The sequence below is a fragment of the Hemiscyllium ocellatum genome, chromosome X, assembly GCF_020745735.1.
Source record: "Hemiscyllium ocellatum isolate sHemOce1 chromosome X, sHemOce1.pat.X.cur, whole genome shotgun sequence".
NCBI lineage: Eukaryota > Metazoa > Chordata > Chondrichthyes > Orectolobiformes > Hemiscylliidae > Hemiscyllium > Hemiscyllium ocellatum.
The window spans coordinates 14,599,930-14,614,606 of record NC_083453.1 but is presented as its reverse complement, the minus strand read 5'-3'; the positions used below and the strand labels follow the sequence as shown (position 1 = coordinate 14,614,606).

Here is a 14,677-nt window from a genome sequence, read left to right as displayed (position 1 = left end):
AGCCATCCACCATGGGAAAATCACCAAGTGGAAGTTGGAGACATACCCACTGAATGAACAACATCAGCCTCAGTACACTGTGCAGCTTTTACTGGCTGGTTTTAAAGTAGCCTGGAAATCTTACCCAACCACTGATTTTTAATAAACACAAAGCTTGAGGGAAAACAGAGGCAATAAGCCAAGGAGGGAAAAAGAAGATTCTAGATGGAGACTTACTCAAAACAGAAATCAGGCACCAAAATCGGTTCAGGTTTCAAACTCAGTCCTGTACTAAAATGGAACTTTGGTGCAAGTCATTACAGGGACAGCACAGTGGCTCAGCGGTTAACACTATTGCTTCACATTGCCAGGGACCTGGGTTTGTTTCCAGTCTTGGGCGACTGTGTGGAGTTTGCACATTCTCAGTGTCTGTGGGGTTTCCTCCCACAGTCCAAAGATGTGCAGGTTAGGTAGATTGGCCATTCTAAATTGCCATGGGAAATGCAGGGATAGGGTAGGGGGTTAGAACACTCTTCAGAGAGTTGGTATGGACTCAATGGGCCAAATGGCCTACACCCACACTGTAAGGATTCTATGATTACAGGATTTTAAAAAAAATTCACTGTGCCTCTTAAATGGAGCTAGATTTTTATTGCGTACCACATTCTTTTCATAATCAGAAGCTGCACAGCAATACAAAGAGAAAAATAACAATTTTATTTTAATTTGACAAACAAGCTATCAATTCATTAACTCTTTAGCATAACAGTGGCTTTGAGCAGTCACAGAGGTGTCTATACATATCTCACTTGGATTGACTAGCGTGATCTGAATCCCCATTGCACAACTGAATGGTCAGTCACCAGAGGATACAGATTTAAAGATAATAGTGCAAAAAAAAAGATGAGGGAGGATAATAATTTTTAAATTTAAACATGACAAATTACAATCTGGAACACACTACCTCCAAGAGTAGAGAAGGACATTCCAAAGGGAATTGTGTACATACTTGCAAAACGGAAAATTTGCAAGGGGGCGGAGGGATGTTGGGGGGTGGTAGCGGTGGGAAAGAGAGAGGCATTAGTACTAACTGAATAGGTCTTTCAAAGAACCACCACACGCACAGTGGACTGAATGGCATCCTTCTATGTTGTAATAGTCTATGAACAATCAGCTTGAGAATGAATTCAGCCTCTCTCAGGCTCACTCTTAATAAGTGTTAACAATTTGCGTATTCTGAAAATTTCAAGAAAGGAAAGAATGAATGAACAAACTTGCATTTCACGACCTCAATAAACAAATGCTTTGGCTGAAGTATTTTTGGGTGCAGTCAGTGTTACAATGTCAAAAATGGAGCAGGCAATTTGTACACAGCAAAACTTCGCACATAGCAATGTAGGATTGACCAGATAATCGGTTTCAGTAAAATGTTGGTTGAGGAATAAACACAAGCTAGGACGTTGCGGCTCTTTTTTGGTAGTGCCAGTGGATCTTTTATATTCACTTGAGAGAGGCAAGTCAGGGTTTCAGTCTAGCATCGCATCCAAAAGATAGCTGCTTTATTCTCATTCTCCTTTTAAACGTTGCCATGGTTGGAGGTTTTGATCTATAGGGAGTGGCTGAATAGGCCAGGGCGGTTTTCCCTGGAATGGAGGCTGAGGGGTGACCTTATAGAGATTTATAAAATCATGAGAGGCATGGATAAGATAAATAGACAAGGTCTTTTCCCCAAGGTAGGGGAGTCCTGAATGAGAGGGGAAAGATATAAAAGGGATCTAAGGGGCAACTTTTTTTCACACAGAGGATGGCACGTGTATGGAATGAACTGCCAGAGGAAGTGGTGGAGGTTGGTACAATTACAGCATTTAAAAGGCATCTGGATGGGTATATGAAGAGGAAGGGTTTAGAGAGATATGGACCAAGTGCTGGCAAATGGGACTAGATTGGGTTAGGATACCTGGTTGGCATGGATGGGTTGGACCGAAGGATCGGTTTCCCTGCTGTACACCTCTAGGACTCTAAATGAGCTGCTTAAAAAGGGACTATGCAGCAATAAAGATCACAAAATGGAAAAATTAGTTTAAGAAAAGCAATTCAGAGTTACACTTGTTTAGCGCCGCACACGTTTAGCGCCGCACACGTTTAGCGCCGCACACAACCTTTGGACATTCAAAAGCACTTTACTGCCAATGAATCCCATTTGAAGTGAAGTCACTTATGTTTTTAAACTTCTTGCAGGTCTTAAAATTCTACAGCTAAATATTCTGAAATTTTGTTCTCCAAGCAACACTTTATGACAGTGATTTATGTCATGCCCAAACAAAAATGAGAAAATTGATTCAAATACAAAACAGAAGCCACTACATTGGTGTTATTTTTTTAAGCCATGTCTGGAAATGCCTAAACAACAAAAAAAAAGAACGGCAGAAGCTAGAAATCACAAACAAAAACAGAAATTGTTCGGAAAGCACAGTAGGTCTGGCAGTATTCATGCAGGGCTAACGTGACTTGAACCCAGCAATTTCTGTTTTTATTTCTATAAAATCTCTAGATGCATCTCTGAACATTAATCTGCTCTAGACTTGTCATTCAGAGGTTTTGTTCTTTTGAAAATAGAAAATTCAAATTAATCAAATGAATGCAATCAGCAATGAAGTCATTCACTAAGAATTTTGAATAGAGAAATACTGAGCTTAGTAATTCAAATAGAGTGGCTTAAGAGAACTTGACTGTATATATAGTTAATGCGATGACATCAAGAGCTACCCCACAGGGCAACTGTATATAGCCAAACATTCTTCTGTAATCAGAGATATTCAGATCCAGATTCTAACCACTATTAGGTTTGATTGTAACTTTCACCCGACTCCAGGAATTATTCAGAACACCACGTAAATTCCAGATGGGTGCAACGGTATCAGGTTGCACGTTGTAGTTGTTGTCCACAGCTTTGCAGATTATCTCCAAGTTCTTCTGGCCCTTTGGCAGAGGAATAGTGAGCTGCCACAGTTTCCATGCCCATGCCTGACCGGCATCCTGCTTCTCCCCAGTTAAGTCAGCTACTTTCCAAGTCTTCCCACCATCTAATGAGACATCGACTCGAATCACTTCTTGGCCACCTCCACTCCATGCATAACCTTTCACCGTGATCTCTTCATTGTCTGCAGAGATATAATCATTATTGCAAGGTGTCGTTATGGCAGACTGGATGGGGAGATCTTGGATTGCTGGCGCAGTACTGAAGTCAACAGTATCCCAATCTACAGAGGGAGAAAACCCTTTATAATCATTCACCTGCCAATGGCTCTGGCTTTCTTCTTTACTTACAACGATCTTGCTCAACCACTTCACATTGCGTGCTCCAACCACTCCAGGCACAATGACACGCAGGGGAAAGCCGTGATCCCTGGATAGATCTTCACCATTCATTTCATATGCAAGTAGCACATCACCATCTTTAGCCAATGCCTTGCGAATGGAAATAGAGGCCCCATAGGGGATCCCAGTCAGGTCTTTATCAAGTCCCTCAAATTGGACATGCTTGGCATTTGTATTCTCTGGGAGCCCTGCATACTTAAGGACATCAGAAAGCTTGACCCCTCTCCAGGTAGCATTACCAATAGCTGCCATCCCCCAATTCAGTCCCTTTACCTGACGCACAGCATTCATTTCAGAGCGCCGATTCCCAGCACATTGCAATGTAGCAGTTATTGTGTGCTTTGGAAACTTGGTCTTGAGATCATCAAGGGTTAGTTGGATGGACTTCAGCCCCTCTCCCATAACCTGCAAACGGTACGTTTTTGGATCAACTTCTGGTACAGGCAAATGATTTCGTTTGAAGAAAATTTCATTTGGGGTAATGTAATTTTCAGACAGGAGTTCTACTGGTGGTTCTGCATTAAATGGCTTTAAGCTATTCACTTTCAAAACAGGGTGTCTGAGGGGTTCATTTCCATAAGGATCATCCACATCCATGGTTGCCTGCTTCTGATCTTCTGGGCTCAGCTCTCCAATTCTGTACTCTTCAAGTATGGAGTAAACATGTTCTTGATTGTGGACTGCATACATTGCCCAGAATGGTTCAATGGCACCACCAGCAGCAAGCATGATCTTATCCCCCCCGGGATGTAGGTCCACAAACTTTGTAATATCATACACACTAGTTTTATAGGTGACCCATACCCCATCTGCAAGAGTTTTATGTTTGGCAACATCCTGCCTAGTATAGATTGAGTTAGTTGGTTTCACCTCATTGCCCAATGCTGACACAGTTTGGCTGGTCAATTCTGTGGTATTTTTAGGCTCTGCTTGCTGCACCTAGAAGACAAAATAAACGACTATAAGACTATAGCTCATGGGAAAAGAAAATCCTCAAACTCAAACTTCCGCTCATCAGTTGAAGCTCAGAGGCAGCACTGCAACTGATGGATTTGGGCAAAATGAATCAGCTGAGGTTCCCATTAATGGCTTTGCTCCAGATGCTGAAGTGTAAGTTGGGCAAGTACAGCATTATCCTCAGTTACCATCACCACTGACACTCATGTTCAAGATCTATACTCAAATATTAGCCAATTAGGCAAAGTACTATGGTTGCCATGCTCATTGGAATGCACTGCACGTGCCAGAATCTTCAGGAGAAAATGAAGTGTTGAAGTGAGAGTTAGCATCAGCAAAGATCTGTCAAGAGAAGGTCTTTAAGGAATAAGATATATAATTTAAAAACAAAATTTATTACACGTACTTGAGCAAAGCAATTATAAAGCTGTTAATAAAGATGTAATAGTTATTCCCTCATACCTGCTGTCTATGCAAGCCATAAACTAGGACAGCACCTGTACCCGCCAGGACCCCTACAACCAACTGTCTCCATCCACTGTTAGAAAATTGGTAGTCCATACTTCTGCCACCGTTGGCAGCTGTATTCTTCCATCGTACGAAGCCACATCCTGAACAGGCCTGCAGAAGTAGTGCAGAGGTCTCTATCCGTACTCTGAAAAAGGAAGCAGGAATGGAAAAAAGAAAGTGCACAGCTTGATACATTCAATTTCAAATTGCAATTTGTTTCTACCATCCTGCAGGAGCCAGTATTTAGGACTTGCTTAACCAAATTGCAGGCTCATGCCTCCACACTATTTAACTTGCTGAATGGTAAGCATTACTGAGTGACAAAGCCAAGGTATCCAGATCTAGAACAATGAGTGTAATGACAACGTTCAGCTGAGCTCAGTTATCACATCAGGATCAATAATTTCTTGAATGTAGAGTAAAAAAAAGGGAGATCATATTGGACATGGTAGCATGGGGATTAATGTTACTGCACAAATAATCCTGAGGACTGAACTTAATGGTCCAAAGACAGTTTATCAATTAGAGATTAGTCAATCTCTGATTACTTTCTTTTATCATTTAATACCCACATTCCCAAACACATCTCAACCTTGCCTCCCTGTGTCCCTGGGAAAACGTTATCCCCCAAATTTACTCACCAACTCTAAACCATCTTGCATTTAGCCTTCTATTCACCATGTTACTGCAGCCACAATTTATGCAAATGCATTCTTAACTTGAACATCAAAGGAGAAGTTATCAATAAAACAATTACTTTCTCTTGCCCTGGTCATTACCCTGATACGGCCCTCATCTGCATTCCCTTAAGAACACGTAGGCAACTGGTTTAGCCATCCACAGCCAAATTTGACCGGACCACTTAAAAACATGGTCAGGTCCTGCTCTCATCTGTGGAAATTGCTCACTGCATTCCAGGCAAAGGTGACACTTTCCTTCATGGTAAGTAGTTTTCTTAATTCCCTCTTCCTCGTAGCCTTCACCCGCAACTCCAGCAAATGCAGGAAGCTCATGGGCTTCCTTGTCACTAAGATTGAGCCTCTGCCACATCACTCCCTTCAACTAGACCACCTGGTTAAACTTCCTCAAAAGAGTCCCCTAAATTTGAACTTATATCTTACTCTAGTTACATACATACAGATTTGGAGATGGGTACACCAAGGGCCCCTCAAGCCTGCTCACCATGGAATAAGATCATGACTGATCTGATCACTTCACATTCCCACCTACCTCTGACAACTTTTCACCTTCTTGCTAAGCAAAAATCTATCCATCCTGCCTTTAAAAATATTCAGATTCTTCTTCAAAAGACAGTGAAAGCAAACAGTTCCAAAGACTTGATCAGCAAAAAAAATTCTCATGACTAAAATGGCAATTCCTTATTTTGGAACAACGATCTCGAATTAGAGAATTTCCCACAAAAGGAAACATCCTTTCCACATACACCCTGTCAAGACCCCTCAGGATTTTACGTATTTCACTCAAGTTGCTCCTTAGTCTACTGAATAGATACAGACCTGGCTTGTCCCTACATTCCTTACAAGACAACCCGCCTATTCCAGGCACTTGTCATAAATATTTTTCGAACTGCTTCCAATGCACATCCACCATCCTTCCTTAAATAAAGGGGACCAATACTGTACACTATTATAGATGGGGTCTCACCCTGTATAACTGAAGCATGGTGTTGCAACTTTTGTATTCAATTCCCCTCACAATAAGCGACAACATTCTATAAGCTTTCCTCATACTTGCATACTACACCCTATCCTTCTGTGATTAATGTATTAGGACATTCAGATTCCTTTGCACGTCAGAGCTCTGCAATCTCACACCATTTAGATAATGCTTTTTTCAATTCTTCCTGTCAAAATGGACTATTTTACATTTTTCCACATTATACTCCATTTGTCACATCTCTGCCCACTTCCTTCGTAGCAATGTGTCATCACAATTTATTTTCTTGCCTGTCTTTGTGTCACTAGTGAATTTAGTGACCATACCCTTAAATCTCTTCACCCAAGTCATTTATATAAATTGTTAAATGTTGAGGTCCCAGCACTGATCCAGTGACATACCGGACAAACCAGAAAATGGCCGATTTATGCCTTCTGTTTCCATCAGCCAGGCAATAGACTATCCATACCAATAAGTTCTCCCGAACACCACGAGTTTTACCTTCCACATCAATAATTTGATGTGGCACCTTACCAAATGCCTTCTGAAAACTTACGTACATCCATTGGTTCCCCTTTATCCAAAGCTGGCTACTTCCTCAAAACAACTCCAGTAAATTGGTTAATCATGATTGCAATTTCAAAAAGTCATGTTGTTCTGTCTGATTATCTTGATTTTTTTTTTAAATGCCCCTCTATAATGTCTCTATAAATAGGGAAAAAAGTCATAGAATTCCTACAGTGTGGGAGTAGGCCATTTGAGTCCACACAGACCCTCTGAAGAACATTCCAATCCCCTACCCTATCCTTGTAAACCTGCATTTTCCCCACAGCTAATCCACCAAACCTACACATCCCTGGCCATTACGGGCTATTTCACATGGCCAATCCACCTAACCTTCGCATCTTTTGAAACCCATGGAGACACAGGGAGAAAGTACAAACGCCACACCGTTGCCAGAGGGTGGAATCGAACCCAGGTCCCTGATGCTGTAAGCAGTGCTAACCACTGAGCCACCACACTATCTGATATGCTAACGCTTACGACAGATGTTAAGCTAACTGGTCTGTAGTGTACTGCTTTTACTATTTCCAATAAATGAGCTGAATTCATTAGCTAATCATTAGATTTGGAATCTTCCTCAAATCAAGGGAGTCTGGAAAATTAAAACCAACACAAATCAACTATTTTACTAGCCACTTCTTTCAAATGAAAGACATCAATCAGGATCAAGGACTCGTCAGCCCACAACTCCATCAATTTGCTCAGTACCACTTCCCTGGTGATTGTAAATTTTCTTAAGTTCCTACCTCCTTTCAATTTCCTGAATTACAGCTATTCCTGGGATGTTACTTGTATTTTCTTTAGTGATGACCAATGCAAAATTCATCAGCCATTTCCTTACTTTCCATTATTAATTCCCCACACTCAATTTCTACAAGATTAATGCTCACTTAGTTAGTTCTTTTCTTTTTTAAATCTCTAGACAAACTTACTACTTTTACATTTCTAGGTAGCTTTTTTCTTAAATTAATAAGGAGGACAAAATTAAAGTAATTTTTTGACATTTGTTTATATTCTGTCCAAACGTTTCTGTCGATACTATGGCTTTAAGAGATGCAATTTGTCTTTTTGAAGGGAGGTCTTAAGACAGAGGTAGCAAACAATTTGAAGCCAATAAAGTGAACTGTTTGTGAGGGTGAGGGGTTTTTTTTGTTAAGTTGGAACAAAAGAAGCAACATGAATGGGTACAGCAAGGCGTCCACAGAACCAGGGTTTTCATTTAGTTTTCAGCAGTTGTTGTGGTTTGAAGTTGGCAGTGGAATCTTTACATTTTTCTCAGACACAGCAACAACCTGAAATTCTCTCTGCTGCCAGAATCACTTTTGAGACAATCTACTTTACCAAATTTGCCTTTACGAAGGGGGTGTTGGAACATTGCTGTTTAGTAGTTAATCTGTTATCCTGTTAAGTTTCCCAGTGGAGTTAAACGTTATACCAATTCTTCTTTCTTTTGTTTGTATTTTAACTGTAGGGTAAGGATAAACTGTGCTTTGCTTAAAGCTAACCAATTAAATCATATCAGGAACACAGCTCCTTACACTTGCCTTTAAAGATGATAAAAATTAGGGTGTAAGCTATCTCCTTGATACATTTGGGGGTTTGGTTTGGTCCGTTCCATCTCTCCTGCCATCTATCCTTGCATTTTTTTTAAAAAATTCATTTGCTGGATTTGGGCATCTCTGGCTAGGCCAGCACGTTTTGCCCATCTCTAATCACCCAGAGGGCAGTCAATCACATGACTGTGTGTCTAGAGCCACATTTAGGCCAGATTGGGTAAGGATGGCAGATCTCCTTCCCTAAAAAAGGAATGTTCATGAACCAGATGGGTTTTTATAAACAAAAGGCAGTGGCTACATGTCACCATTAGACAAGATTTATTTTCCAGAATTTATTGAATTATATGCTTTTTCCCTTAAGTTTATTGCTATCTCTAACCTTTTTAGTCAGTGACCAGTGGTCGTCATCTGCTTGGATTTTCTCTTATTGGAAGGTTTCTACTTTGTGTCTTCTGAAACATCCCCATTAATAATTGACCATTGCATCTCTATTGACTGATCCTTAAACATAATTTGCCAGGTCACTTCAGCGAGCTCTGCTTTCATGCCTTCATAATTGCCCTTGTTTAAATGTTAAAATACTAGTCAAGGACCCACTCTTCTCAAATAGTGCTGTTCTATCTTGAAAACCTTCCATGACCTCATCCAGGATATTTTTGCCCATTGCAGTTTTCCAGTCTATGCAGATTAAAAGTACCCATAATTATCACGATACTTTTCTGACAAACTCCCTTTATACCCTGTGTTACCATGTGGATGCTCGATTCTGTTCACCACTCTCACAAGTCACTTCTTACCTTCATTGTTTCTCATCTCTGCACTTCTATAGCCTGGTTTCTCTTCTATCTCCCTGTATGTCCTCTTGGAGCTAGTCTTATCAATACTCATCTTCTTTCTCTCAATCTTATTCCAAGTAAACGGGTCACCCAACTTTCTCTCCTGGTCAATATTTCGAACAATTCTCTCTTCTGTTGCAGTCCTTTGCTCCTCTAAATCTGCCATTACCACACCTTTCCTCAAAAAGGAACATCAACCTTGATTCCATAGTTTTGCAAACTATCATCCCATCTCCAATTACCTTCTCCTCTACAAAGTCTTTGGTCATGTTGTCGCCTCTAAAATTAATTCTTTTCTTCCCATCCCTGCGACAGCACCAAAACAGTTCAAAGTCACAAATTATATTTTTTTCACTGTAACAAAACTGTTCCTCCTTGTCCTTCCTGAACTATCTACTGCCTTTGATGTGGTTGACCATACTATCCTTCTTCAAAGGGGAGAAAGTGAGGTCTGCAGATGCTGGAGATCAGAGCTGAAAATGTGTTGCTGGAAAAGCGCAGCAGGTCAGGCAGCATCCAAGGAACAGGAGATTCGATGTTTTGGGCATAAGATGAGTATCCTTCTTCAAAGCATTTCCACTGCCGTTCAGCTAAGTGGGATGGCTGTCATCCAGTTCCACTATCATCTCCCTATATACAACCAGAGAATAATGTGCAATGGCTTCAGTGCTTGATCCTACATCCACACTATGGCCTCTGGTGACCCCCAAGGGTGTATCCTTGTTCCTATCTTATTTCTCAATGTGCTGCTACTTGGTGACATCCAAAGGTAAAGGCAAAGGCAGATATTTTATATATCCACCTCACTTTGCTCCTCTACTATTGCTATAAAGTTATCAGACTGCCATCAGGTATACATGAGCAGAAATTTCTTCCAGTTAAATATTGGAAAGGCTGAAGCCACTGCTCCTGGTCAGTTCATCACATCACTAAGACTCCCTCCTTGCATTCTACAATTTCACCCACCAATTCCCTCTAATGCTGAAATTTCATCTCAGTCCTCATTAGCTTTATTCTGATACAGTTCTGGATGGTGAAGTAACTCCAGGAGGCCAGTGTACATCACTAAGGTCCCCATTAATTTACACATTAACAATCCCAAACTTCAATACTGCCTTCTTCGGAGTCAGATGGCCTGTGTGAGGTGAGACGTATGACAGAAGTTAGTGAAAATAGCAGCAGGATGCTTCCTAGGCACAAATTGCCATTAAAAGTGGAAAGGGAATTGAAATGGCTCCACAGCAGCTGGTGTCCCATCACTAAGTGACCCTTTATTTACCCATGGAGAGTCCCACAGAGCCATCTCTCAGAGTGAACGGATGCCGGACACTCCTGTTCCTTTTTTTTTAAAAAAGAGTGAACAGGACGTCTCACCCTCCTGTTTTTCTTTTCTTTAGGGCTTATTTTTTCCCCCCAGCACCCATGTTGTGTGTGTGCAGGTGTGAGACACAGTGAAAGATACAAGGTGCATAAATCTTTATTCAGTTTCCACCACCAGGAAGAAAAGACACACCCGAGTGACCTGTGACAAGCAGTGCCCTTCACATCAAAGGGCAATGCTGCGTGATCAAACAGTGAAGGGAAGGGCAGGGATTAAATCAAAATATAGAGTTGGAGGGGAAAATAATGCACTCCACTCCCTGCGGCGTCCACCTCTCCCTGAACAACTCTAGGGTGTTGGTGGCCACTGCGTGCTCCCTCTCCAGAGATACCCGGGCTTCGCCTTTAGTGTGTGTCAGACAGTATTCCCTGATTGGAACTGTTAATCTGATTCAATCAGGGAACTCATTCTATGAGATCCATGTGAATGACCTAGACCTCGTTACAGTCTGAGGATATACTTTTGTTTAGAGAACATCCTGGGGCATTTTAGCACCAGGTCAGGTTCCTCCGACCAGATATCTAACATGGATGGTATGTAATGCACAGGAGCTCACTTCTTGTGGCAGGCATGCCTTGGTAGAATTTCTCTCTCCTTTTTCCAGCAAAGGTGTCGAGGTGACTACATCAGTCATGTCCATGATTCAGAGGACTCGACAACGCTTGATGGACAGAGGAACCGGGAATGTCGTGCTCCTGCACCATTCGCAAATTTGCACCTTTCATCTGGTTCACATGCTTGTTCAGGACCATCGCTGCTACCCGAATTTTATACGTCACTGGACCCGACCTCGTGTTGACCATGCCTCTTACACCAAACTGTCTCTTTCACTTGGGCGGAGTCTTGTTTCTGGGATTATTGTTTGTGATGCTTTTTTCATCCTCCATCCCCAGGTCTGGAAAGAACAGAGCTAACCTGGTGCGGAGCCTCCTCCCCATTAGTGACTCTGCCAATGCTATCCCTGTAGTTGCACGAGGGGTGATTTTATAAACAAACAGGAACCAGGACAATCTGGTATCGAGTGAAACTGTCGGCGGTTTCTTCAATCCAGCCTTCAAGTTTGGGCAGCTCTTTATGCCAGGCCATTGGATGATGGGTGGTAAGGTGTCATCCTTATATGTTGAATCCCAAATTCCCTGCTGGTAAATGATGGCCCATTTTCTGTGACCACCACTTCTGGAAATATGTATATTGCAAAAGGTGCACAATTTTCCTTTTCTAATCCCAGTGTTTGACGAGTGGACCCTATGCACATTCAACCACTTTGAGTGGGCATCTACAATGGCCAAGAACATTGACTATACAGGTCCTTTCATGAGGTCACTGTACAAACAGAGTCTAAGGTTCACCCGGACCTTCCCAAAGATGTGGGGGAGCTGTATGTGGTAATTTTTGTGCTTGTTGGCACTCTGGGCACTGCCCCACTCATGCAGCTTTGTCTGCATCCACTCCTGGTCACCAGACACATCTCCATATTGAAGTTCCCTCGTTGGCCCTAGTGGAGTTCAGCCAGTATTTAACAGCAACCTTTGCTCAGGACAATCACTCTTGCTCCCTATAGCAATATGCCGTCTTCTACTGTGAGTTGGTTTCTCTGGGTCCAAAAAAATTTCAATTCTAGTTGTGATAGCCCTTTGGTTTCCCCATTAATACCAGTTGTTTCAGTTTCAAAATGACAGGATCTTTCTGCATCCAAAATCTGATATTAGCAGCTGTGACTGGGTCCTGAAAATATAATATTATTACAGACTCTTCCACTGGAGAGTCTGTGGGTCCAGAAAATATAATATTATTACAGACTCTTTCACAGAGTATCTGCTAATGGGAGGCAGATCAATGCATCCATGTTTGCTACTTGGCTGCCAGATAGCGTTCTGATTATAAACACTTAGTATTAGAGCCCACTGGTGAATGCAGCCCGAAGCTACGAGAGGCACTGCCCGGTCCTCTTTAAGCAGACCAAGTAGAGGTGTGTGGTCCGTTATTATCACAAATTTTCATCCATGAAGGTACTGATGGAACTTCCTCACTCCAACTACAACTACAAATCCTTCTACGTCTATCTGGGCAGATTAAAGCTCCGCATTAGCCAAAAGCCCTGGATGCATATGCCATTGGGCAGTCCTCTCCACTAGGCCACCTATGAGCTAGTACCACCTTGATGCTGTATGGGGAGGTATCATATGTCAGTAGTTGGGATCATCGTGGGCCAACACATTACAGGATGAGAGCTGGAGGCTTGAGCTCGTCAGTGTGACCATTTCCAAAGCAGACCCTTGTTTTTAAGGAGTTGATACAAAAAGGTGCCAGGATGGAGGCCATGTTATGTATGAACTTCTCATAATCAATTTACCAGTCCAAGACATGACCTAAGCTCCTTGACAGACATGGGGACCAAGCACCTTTGATCACCCTCACTTTATTTTCCAATGGTGTAAACTATTGTTAGCATAGATTGGTTGGACCAAAGGATCTGTGACTTTGTGAGGCCTAGGGTCAGAGCTACCAAATTTGACTCTGTACATTTCCAGGGCGTGTACCTCCTATGTTCTGAAGGCCTCTGTGCACAGGTATCATTCTCTGGTTGCAACCTTGTGTGGGTGGACCTTGCAAGCAGCACAAGGAACTACTGGCAGACCCCATGCCTTTTTTCCTGCAAGTCGAAGGGAGAGCTGTGGTCAAGATTCCAGAGGAACTGGGCCCACAATCTCATGTACACACGCCAGAACCCAATGAGATGCAGGTTCCAAAGGTCCCCTTCTTCTCTTCATAGACCCACAGCAGAGTAGAGTCAACATCAGGCTGACTGATAAATGACTTCAGGTTGGGCACGTCCTTCTCGAACTCCTCAGTTTTAAATTTCTGCCACTTTGTTGACCCCCCCATGCTTGCCCACATCTCCCCATAGTCTCAAGGAGAAAAGCGCCTCTGCTTCCTGCTCCAGTCAGTCCAGAAGTGACTGAAAAAGAGTCCCGGAGATGCTTGCTCTCCAGCAGTTTAAGTGCCAGTACACTGACCTTGCCCTGGCATTGAGTGGAACAAGGTCCACCCACACAAGGTTGCAACCAGAGAATGATACCTGTGCACAGAGGCTTTCAGAACATAGGAGGTACACGCCCTGGAAATGTACAGAGAATCCAATTTGGTAGCTCTGACCCTAGGCCTCACAAAGTCACAGACTCTTTGGTCCAACCAATCTATGCTAACCATAATCTTAAATACTTAACTAGCTTAAATGTTTGTAACTGTACCCACATTCATCACTTCCTCTGGAAGTTCACTCCACACCACACACAAACCACTGTTAAAAAAAAATGCCCATGTCTTTTTAGAATCTTTCTTCTCTCACTTTTAAAATATGCTCTCTAGTCTTCAAATCCCCCACACTAGGGAAAACACACCTGCCAATCATCTTATCTATAACCCTGCCTCAAAATGACACCAAGGGTTGATAGGAGGAGGATCATTTATAGGGACGTCCAAGTCCTGGATCAATCCAGACTCAAATGAAAATGTTGACTAAAACATCAGGCCCCACAGGTGGCTGCAGTTCAGAACCCTACCCCACTCCCAGTGCCAGGGCCACCCACTGTGTCAGGGAAAAAGATTCCCAGTAAGGACGGGGGCATCTGACAAAGCTCTGGAAAGGAGTGAGGGGCCTACTCCTTCATTGCAATCATCCAGAGTGCCTTCAGGGTAACTATCCACACCACAGTTCCCAGACAGCTCAGGCAGCATCTCAGATCTTATGGCAAAGGAGAGATCTCAGTGGCCACATCCACCTCAGCCTCTGGAGATGCCTTGCCCAGTCTCTCAGACCCAGAGGACTGGAGCCTTTT

At 42.5% G+C, this 14,677-nt stretch overlaps 1 protein-coding gene across 1 annotated transcript in view; it reads right to left on the bottom strand.

Moving 5' to 3' along the window:
• Nucleotides 1-434: 434 nt before the first annotated feature.
• Nucleotides 435-14,677, bottom strand: part of suox (sulfite oxidase) — a 35,908-nt gene continuing 21,665 nt past the window's right edge. The window contains exons 3-4 of the mRNA XM_060820928.1: nucleotides 4,777-4,969; nucleotides 435-4,296 (exon numbers count right to left, since the gene is read on the bottom strand). Coding sequence (XP_060676911.1) covers nucleotides 2,809-4,296; nucleotides 4,777-4,969 — 1,681 coding nt within the window. The 3' untranslated portion in view covers nucleotides 435-2,808. The remainder of the gene's footprint in view (nucleotides 4,297-4,776; nucleotides 4,970-14,677) is intronic.